Source organism: Microtus ochrogaster, chromosome 21 (assembly GCF_000317375.1).
Source record: "Microtus ochrogaster isolate Prairie Vole_2 chromosome 21, MicOch1.0, whole genome shotgun sequence".
In the NCBI taxonomy this organism is placed as follows: Eukaryota; Metazoa; Chordata; class Mammalia; order Rodentia; family Cricetidae; genus Microtus; species Microtus ochrogaster.
Window position 1 is genome coordinate 25437777 of NC_022022.1, and position 9916 is coordinate 25447692.

Genomic DNA, 9916 nt, shown 5'->3' on the forward strand with positions numbered 1-9916 from the left:
AGAAAACACTATCCTGAGTGAGAACCTTCATCTGGGGATGGATGGCGTTAGAGACCATCAGAAATCCTCGACTCTGTGTCTGCTCTTTAGTAACTCAGAAAAGCAGAGAAGACTCCCACCTCCTGAGTTCCACTCCTGAAAGGATCAACTTAAGCCTTCCTCTTCAGGAATCTCTCTGTCCCCTGCCCAGGACTCACTGCGCTTTCCCCAGAACCATTTATTTCTTGATGTGTGACTCGGAGACTGAAGGCCATCTTCCCCGTGCCTCTCTCTGGTCTCCCTGCGCTTTCCATCCTGTCTCCCAAGCAGCAGTCGTGTCAGCATGGCTGTGGGTGAACCACACAGGCACTGAACGAATGCCTCCAGGGCAGTTGGCGTTGCCACAACACTGGTGACATCACAGAATTCCAGGCTCTCCAGGATACAGTAGAATGTCCAGGTGGGAGACTGCTGACGTCATATGATGCACATTATTTTACATACAGAATTATTTACACTGTTTGCCTAACCATCTTTCTTCTCTAGACTAAAACATAAAGAATCATCATGAAAGAAATCTGGGGTAGAAGCATGTGGGTGTACAAAAGCCAATGGGATGAAGCCTTCAAGTCTCTTGTTTTACACAGCAGCATCTACGAGAAAGCATCCCAAGGAAAAAAAAACATTATTGCTTTTATGACAGTTTGATATCACCCAGACTCAGCCATCAGTCAGTCCAATGTTGGCATGATGAGCAAACCACAGCTGTGGCCTTGGAACCAGGGATGGTAGTTACCCATGAATTATTTAGCCACTGCCATCAATAAATGCTCAACCCAGTAGTGACAGATCTAATACTGTGTCCACAAGATGGAACACTTCATCAAAGAGACCAAATACCAACTCAGCGGCTGACTACATCTGATCCTGCTACATCTGACCTAGAGACAGGAGTCATGTATTATCATGTATCTATAATATATCGATATATAATATCAATATATATTGATATATATTATATATAATATATTATCACATATATATTATCACCACAGGAGATGTGTTTGAGAGATGGGTATGCCTCTTGGGTCTATGGGCCTAGTTAGTAGCATGAGTCAATGTTGCGGGAGGTCCTTCTGCTCCTCCAGCCTATAGCCGCTGAGATACCAGCCCATTGGGGCGTGGTCTCTCTCCCTTTAAAAAAGCGGCCACTTCCCTCTCCTCTCTCTCTTCACTTCCTGCTCCGTCGGCGACTAGACTCCCTTCCTGGTTGCGCAGAGGGCTGTGATCTATAAGTTTTTCCCCTTTAAATAAATACCACCCTATTAATCATAATTCCAAACTGGTGTGGCATTATTTGTGACTTACGCCTTCAAGTCAAAGAACCTCAGAGTATTCACATCTTCCAGCAAGAGAGTCCACATAAGAACCTGTCTGGCAAGGGTATTCTCGTGACAGCAAAAGAGCTACAGAAATCGGCCTATGCTTGTGTATCCCTCTGATCACATACCACACCCACAACAGACAGTAGCATTAGAGGGCCTGCTGACTGCAGAGCTGAGGTTCAGGTTAATAGCTTACTGAGAAAACTGTTTCTATCTTCTGCATTTGATGATGGCCTCTTATTTAACATTGTGTTTCAAGTAGAAAGAAAACCTGTGTCCGGTAACATCCAAGGGATATAGGCAGGAATAACCATGCTTCCCATCACTCAGTGATCAGCTGGGTATTCAATGCTTCCTGTTCTTACTACTGTAGACTCTCTGGAGTTTGAGAGAGGTCCTGGTCCCCAAAAGTACTTTCACTTGGGGTACAGTAAGGATACACTTGAGCCAGAAGGGATAGCAGATACCTGTAATCCTAGCACTCAGAAGACAGAGAAAAGAGGCTCCCTGTAAGTTTGAGAACATCTTGGTATGCATAGTCAGTCACTGAAAATAATATGTAAGCAATTTCCTAAGTCTATAATCTATCATTACATGGATGACATTTTATTATCTGATTCAAATGTAAATACTTTAGAAAGAATGTTTAAAAAAGTAAAGAAAGTTTTACCTAAATGGTGATTACAAATTGCTCCTGAAAAGATTCAGAGAGGAGATTCTGTTAATTACCTAGGTTACAGAATAGGTTTACAGAAGATTAGAACACAAAAGGCACAAATTAGGAGAGACCAGTTGTGGACTCTTAGTCACTTTCAAAGATTGTTAGGAGACATTTCCAGTCTACGACCATCTGTTGGGATAATACCTGATCTAGTAATTCATTAAACAAAACCTTAGATGGTGACAAAGACTTAAATAGTCCCAGAGAATTAACAGCTGAAGCAGAAAAGGAATTGATGATTGTTGAGGAGAAATTATAGGAGGCACATGTGGATAGGGTGAATCTAAATCTTAATTGTATTCTAGTCATATTGCCTTCCAGAATTTCTCCCACAGGAATTTTAATGCAGAGGAATGATATTACCTTAGAATGGATCTTTTTACCACAAAAATCAAGTAAAAAATTAAAAACCTATATGGAAAAAGTCTCTGAATTAATTATAAAAGGTAAATTGAGCATTCATCAACTAGCAGGTAGAGACCCAGCAGAGATTATAGTGCCTTTCACTACTGATGAAATAAAAAAGTTATGGGAAGGCAATGAATCATAGCAAAGAGTTTGTGTTAATATTTTGGGAGAAATTAATAGCAATTATCCCAAAAGTGATAGACTTAACCTTATAAAGAGAACTTCTTGGATTCTTGCCAGAATTGCATGTGATGCACCAATAACCGGAGCCTGTACATTTTATACAGATGCAAATAAAGCAGGGAATGCAGGTTACAAATAAGAAGAATTAAGTAAGGTGGAACAAAACACTTATAATTCTGTCCAGAAGGCAGAATTATATGCTATTCTTATGGTGCTAAGGGATTTTAAAGAACCTCTCAATATAGTTACTGATTCATAATATGCAGAAAGAGTTGCCTTGCATATTGAAACCACTGAATTTATACCAGATGATACAGAATTGACTTCATTATCCATTCATATACAAGAAAAATCAGGAATAGGCTTTGTCCTATATACATAACACACGTCCATCTCATATAGGTCTGCCAGGTCCCCTAGCACAAGGTAATGCAGAAATTGATCAATTACTGATTGGAAGCATATTGCAGGCCTCAGAATTTCATGACAAACATCATGTCAATAGCAACGGTTTAAAGAAAGTTTTCTATTACATTGGCAACAAGCTAAGGAGATTATAAAGAGATGTCCTATTTGCTCTTTCTATAACTAAACACCATTGCCTGCAGGGAGTAACCCAAAGGGTACTCAAAGAAATGATATCTGACAGATGGATGTGTTCCACTTTATGGAATTTGGTAAATTAAAATATGTACACCACACCATAGACACATATTCAGGTTTTCAATGGACTACTGCCTTGAGCTCAGAAAAGGCTGATTCGGTAATTACACACTTATTAGAAGTTATGGCCATCATGGGTATTCCTGCACAAATAAAGATGGACAATGGTACAGCATATATATCTAAGAAAATGAAACATTTTTTGCTTATTATAATGCTAAACAAACAGAAAGGGATGGAAAATACCCCCAGAAATAGATTGCATAATGCTTTATTAACCTTGAATTTTCTTAACACTAATGAGAAAGGAATAATGGCAGCAGAGATAATGGAAAAAAACAACTTCTGAATTGAATCAATCAGTATATTTCAAGGCAGTGTTGACCTCACAATGGAAACTGGGAGATGTGCTACGTTGGGGAAAAGGTTTCTCCCTTGTTTCCGCAGGAGAAGAAAAACTATGAAAACCATCAAAATTAGTAAAGATTTGCTTTGGGAAAAAGAGAAACCTCTTGAGAAAGAGAAATGATGGATCATCCGCAGTGGTAACAACCATATAGGTGGTAAGGAAATCATATAGGGTTGGGGCAGGGTTCTGCTCTTGTCTTTACAGGAAAATACATATCTTCAAAAATTCAAGAGACCCTGGATGTTTGGATGCTGACAGAAGAAAAAATAACTATCCAATAAGGATTATCAAGAAAAAGGAATATGACTTATGAGGACAGGTGATCAAAACATATACATATACATATATATATGTATATATATATGAATATATAGAGCTGGATTTGGAGTTGGACAATGGCTCTGTCCTTCTCTAAATCCAAGTGTGTTGTTAAAAGGAACATTCAGAGTTCCTGTCTTATGTCAGGAGCCATCTGGTATGGGACAGAAGGAAGATTTTAGGAAAAATTTTACTTTCTCTATGCCTATTTTGTCTATATTGTATTCTTCATTGAATGTATGTTTATATGAATGATGTTTAAGTTTTTCACAATGAACAATAGAGTTTACTAAAGATGCTTTTCCTGCAGTAATCTTTGAGGCTCCCAGTAAGAAGATGGAGCCCCACAGCAACAATTCCATCTAGTGGAGATGTCATCATGATGCTGACAGCGCTACTACAAGACTGTTTTTTTTTTTTTGAATACCAGCTGCTGAAATGATGCACCTTCTCATGACGTTCTGGCCAGAACTCCAAATAAGAACTTTGTAAAAAGCCCTATTAACTACTCAGAAATCATTATACTAGACAGTAATCTTGAAACTTAACTATCATTTTACTTTTACAAAATCCCATAAAAAGAACATCACTCCCATGACAACTGGAAGCAATTCTAGAAGACGACGTTCCCTCTCCCAACAAAGTTTGTTCTCAGGGTTGGGAATACTGTTTAAGGGGTTGTTGACTATTACTTGTCTAAGGTAGAGGGTTAGGGTGGAAGCTATGTAGGCTCAAAAGAATAAAAGAGGGGAAAATTGAATGGGTTAATAGATAATTTAGTGTGAACTTATTCACTAACAATAATAGTGGGTAATAGAGCGAATACTTGTGAGTTATTATTGATGGATAATTTACATTGGTATACTTTTTTGTATATTGATACAAGTTCAAATTATATTTGTTATTTCTGTTTATAATATTTGTACACCTATGCAAAGTTATTCTGTCAGATTGTATACATGCATGTTTCTATCTCTCTTTAGGACATTTTGTATATTGATACAAATTTTAGGGTATATTTTCATATTGCATTATATATTATTCTTACCTCTGATCAAGATACTTATATATTGCTTACATTTTAAGGTCATTGTCCTCATTTGTTGCACATTTGTTTACAGATTATTTAATATTCTGACATGAAGTCTTAATCTTAAATTATATAGGTATTAAATATTATAGGTCAATAGTTGTTCATGTTTGTTATACATATAGTTAGAATAATTAGGTTCCTTAGATACATAGAGATTGTATTCTGCCTAGATAGGTAAGCTTCAACCACTTCAAGGATCTGTAGAACATGGCATTCAAATAATTTAGGGTTCTTTTGAACCCTAAGAGACATGATTGCTCCTGACAGCACCAATCTATGCCCAAGAGAATGTTGAACACCAAAGACACTCCACTCTGAGTTTGTTTTCTTCTTGGCACAATTAGCTTTTGGGCAAGGAACTGCCCATGCCTCAGCCACTGACAAAGTACATGGTATCTGCTGGATAGGCAGGACACAAGGAAAAGGACTGCCAAACCCTGCCAAGACAGGGTAAGACAGTTCTGAAAAAATGGTCTGTCAGTTACACTAGGCCTTAGCCAAAGTTGGTTGCTTTAACATTGCAAATGAGACTTTGGGTGATTGCTCAAGTAGCCAATTCATGTCTCTGAAATATACTGCTCACTTTGGAAGCTGCTTGATTGCACTTCCTGCCTACTCAAGTAATATTATCTCCCTTCTCAGGCTTTCGATGGGGTTGAAGATTAGATAGTCATGGTTACCATCCTCTTATGGTTTAGCCAAGCCTATTTCCAATGCAATACTTAGACTCTTGGAATAGAATATCTATTCACATTTTTCATGTGTTCCTTGCTTAACATTGTTGGTTGTAATTTTATACTTGATATCTGTTCCTATTGTATATAGTTTTGTGTTGGGTTTGGAATGCTCTTATTTAGACAAAAGGGGGAGGTGACGGGGAATCTTTGCCAACCAATTATCTTTAAGAGGTGGTACCAAGTTAGGGTGTGCTTTCTGGGACCAGGAGAAAAACAGTGCATGGCCCAGGTGCCCCCTCTCTGTGTGGTTCCCTCACAGCACAGCTGAGCTTGGACTTCTCGTTCCTGTCTTGTGAGTTTTCCCCTTATAATAAATAAAAACACATTTTATCTTTTAACTAGCCTGGTTATTCCCCGAATTGAGCTAACTTCTACAGTGCACATTGGACTCTGTGTCTAGAGACCAGGAAGAAAGAAGGGAAGCCTGGGTGTTGATGGGGTAATTGGCTCAGCAGAAGCAGAGCTCATATTATCACAGCAGACAGGGTGTGGGTGGGAGGAGTGTCTCGTGTGTCACGTGACTGCTGGAATGCCTGTTTTGACAGTACAGGGACAAACACAGCAACTTTGAGCTGAGCATGGAAGTCAGGACTTCAGCCCATTCCTGGAAGAGGCTGTGGGTCATGCCATCAGGTAAGCCACTGAAACCACAGAGGTCAAGCTCAGAGGGAAAGGAATAAGGAATCAATAAAGAGGAGACAGCACAGAAGCATTAACTGTGGCCTCAACATCAGCCATGATGTCCGAGTCAGGGAAGTTTTCCCGAGAACGCCCTCTTGTGAGGTTTCTGTCAGGAAGAAGAGGCCCATGGGAATTCTGGAAGAACTGCTTCTGGAATACACATGGAAGGAGTTCAAAAGGTACCAGCAGGGGACCAGAGGACACAGCTGAGGCCCCGGATGTGCCCTTCAGGGAAGGACTGACAGCTGCCTGTGAAGTGTGCCAGGAAACACCCGATGACCAGAATGCAGCATGACTAGGAAAAACCCAGAGACAGGGATTGGCGTTCAAGCTGAAGATCAAAAAAGCAAAGCAGCCAAGCCACGAGAGAGTTCTTACCTCTACCAAGGCTCAACCAATGGGGGCGATCTGTCTTCAGCGTGACTGTAGACGGTAATGCTCGCCACCAAACCTCCGACTTATATTCTTCTCTCTGCCCAACAACATCACACTTGTCTCCACCTTTCTAGTGCTGGGATTAAAGGTGTGTGCCATCACTGCCTGGCCTCTAGTGTCTTAGCTCTGCCTTCTGCTCTTCAGGCAAGCTTTATTTGTTAAAATACCAACAGAATATCACTGCACAAGAACCTGCAGAATCCTTCAGTGTCTTCCTCGGCTAAAGAGAACTGCTTTACCAAAGGGCATGGCGTCCCTGAGCAGCGCAGCTGGTGACTGAACAAGGTGGGGTGTAACAGTACACAGTACAGGCTTTTCTTCTGAGGCAGGGAACCGGCCAATCACAGTTCTCCAGAGCACCCCATAGGCAGACCACGGCTTTGTTGAACCCATACACATGTCCCGTTTCTCCTCCTGTTCTCCCCTGCTTCTTTCTTCCATGGGTACTGATGCCTGATGGGGGTCTAGCACCCGAAATTGTCTCATATCTTCCCCTAGAGAACACAGACAGGCAGCATTTCCGCTGCCGCAGATCTTCCCGCCACAATCTTAAGGCAAAAAATGTAATCTTATTTGCCAAATGACAGAAGAAAAGAAAAATCTCTTCCACGGTGCTTTCCGTGCTCTGTGGAAAGCAGAAACAGGGCATTGTCTGGGCCAAAATGGAGCAACCCGTCTCCCCTGGTCCAAACACTTCCTATTGGTCGCCTGCCTCGGATAATTACTGCAAAAGCTGTTTTTTTGTTTCAGTTACGGTAAAACTCTGGATGTTAGCCAAATCCGCTGAGTTCAAAAGTACAAAGCTCTTTAGGAGGCTTTTCCTTTTTTAAATATTTTTTCAGAGGTTAAAAATTAAATTTCAGGGGAGCCTGTGGAATGAACATGAGTCTTTGTGGAGACGGCCGGCGCACCTCCAGCATGAAGCTTGCTCTCTTTCTTCTGTTACATTTGCTCCTCCACTTGAGTTCTTACAAGGTGAGTGACGCCAGCGCCAGGGAATTCTCTTAATGAGACGTTTTGAAGGTTATAAAAATATAGCAAAGTCCTTAAAAGATGTGATTTAGACTTAAATATAACTTTAGGTTAGTTGTTAGGAATGCAAATATACAGTAGCAGGCATCTTTATTAGCATCTTGTTGAGAGGAGTTTAAGGAAACAGTCTTTTTTTAAATTATTTATTTATTTATTAAAGATTTCTGCCTCCTCCCCGCCACCGCCTCCCATTTCCCCCCTCTCCCCCAATCAAGTTCCCCTCCCTCATCAGCTCGAAGAGCAATCAGGGTTCCCTGACGTGTGGGAAGTCCAAGGACCACCCACCTCCATCCAGGTCTAGTAAGGAGCATCCAAACTGCCTAGGCTCCCACAAAGCCAGTACGTGCAGTAGGATCAAAAACCCATTGCCATTGTTCTTGAGTTCTCAGTAGTCCTCATTGTCCGCTATGTTCAGCAAGTCCGGTTTTATCCCATGCTTTTCAGACCCAGGCCAGCTGGCCTTAGTGGGTTCCCGATAGAACATCTCCATTGTCTCAGTGTGTGGGTGCACCCCTCGGGGTCCTGAGTTCCTCGCTCATGCTCTCTCTCCTTCTGCTTCTGATTTGGACCTTGAGATTTCTGTCCGGTGCTTGGGTCTCTGTCTCTGTCTCCTTTCATCGCCTGATGAAGGTTAATATTCAGGAGGATGCCTATATGTTTGTCTTTGGATTCACATTCTTATTTAGCTTCTCTAGGATCGCGAATTATATTGATGTTTGTGCATGCTCATTATTATTGAGCAGAACAAGAACATCCTTGATTCATTGCTATAAGTTATTGTCCTATTAAATCAGTAAACATTCACTGTGCATCCACCTGTAAGGCATGGTGATAGGAAGATAAGACTGATTCTTCTTATAGTATCCTTTTAAGGAAATTGGAGAAAGATGATTAACTATGTCAAAGGGAAAATAATAAGCAAGACTTAAAGTACATGTGAAAATGCAAAATAAGGGATAATGAATATATATATACATATATTCTTTACTTGCAATGGTATCACATCCTGATGAACCTATCATATATTGAAAGTATTGTAAGTGGGAAATGTATTTAATGTAGCTGAGCTTCCCAGTGTAGCCTATTTTAATCATGCTCAAAGCACACTGTCCTGAAGTTGGACAGAATTACCTAATAAATGCCCATTTTATAAAACACGAATTATCTTATGCAGTTTGTTGAAGACAGTTCTGTGTACTGGGCATTTGTATACATATTGTATACATGTCAGGGTGTCAAAACACAGTGTCTAGGATATACTGGCAAGACAATATTGCTCACCTGATGATCAGGAGGCAGATGGGGAGTTGTGATTTCCCCACCATCACTAGTCTAAGAAAGATCAAAATTTGTAGCATAGTTTTCTCCTAAATATGTATCATTTTCATACTGTTGTAAAGAAAAGGGTTATAAAATATCTCTCTACACCTAACTGGCAAACCGTGAAAACACCTTTAGTGAGAGGACAATTCACCCGAAGCCTAAAGGTCAGGAAGAGACTGTGGGAGGGGGAGGGATTTCTGCCGGACCCGTCATTCCAGACTCAAGCTGGTCTTTGGTGAGAAAGAAGGATGCTTTGCGATCCTTTCAGGAAGAAAAGAGAGCAGATATTTGAAGTGTCGCTTTTCCCCCAGATAAGCAAGTCTAGCCCATCAGAGTGAAGCCTCTGCAGTCTCTTAAAGAGATAAAGCTGCAGCAGTGCACGGTCTCTTAAGACTAAACATGTTTAAGACTGTTGAAATAGGAGCGGCGGGGCTGAGTCCCCAGCACCCCAGCCGCTTGGCTAGCTTATGCCCCAAAATAATTACACGGAAACTGTATTCTTTTAATCACTGCTTGGCCCATTTCTATCTAGCCTCTTCTAGGCTAACT

The 9916-nt window shown here is 40.7% G+C and overlaps 2 protein-coding genes across 3 annotated transcripts in view; one reads left to right on the forward strand and one right to left on the reverse strand.

Moving 5' to 3' along the window:
* LOC113457209 overlaps positions 1–7453 on the reverse strand; it is a 17111-nt gene extending 9658 nt beyond the window's left edge. The window contains exon 1 of the mRNA XM_026783890.1: positions 7252–7453. Coding sequence (XP_026639691.1) covers positions 7252–7453 — 202 coding nt within the window. The remainder of the gene's footprint in view (positions 1–7251) is intronic.
* Positions 7454–7858: 405 nt separating this feature from the next.
* Positions 7859–9916, forward strand: part of Cfi (complement factor I) — a 31629-nt gene continuing 29571 nt past the window's right edge. For both annotated transcript variants that reach the window (XM_013349953.2, XM_013349954.2), the window contains exon 1: positions 7859–7987. In XM_013349953.2, the coding sequence (XP_013205407.1) occupies positions 7889–7987 (99 nt within the window). In that variant the 5' untranslated portion in view covers positions 7859–7888. The remainder of the gene's footprint in view (positions 7988–9916) is intronic.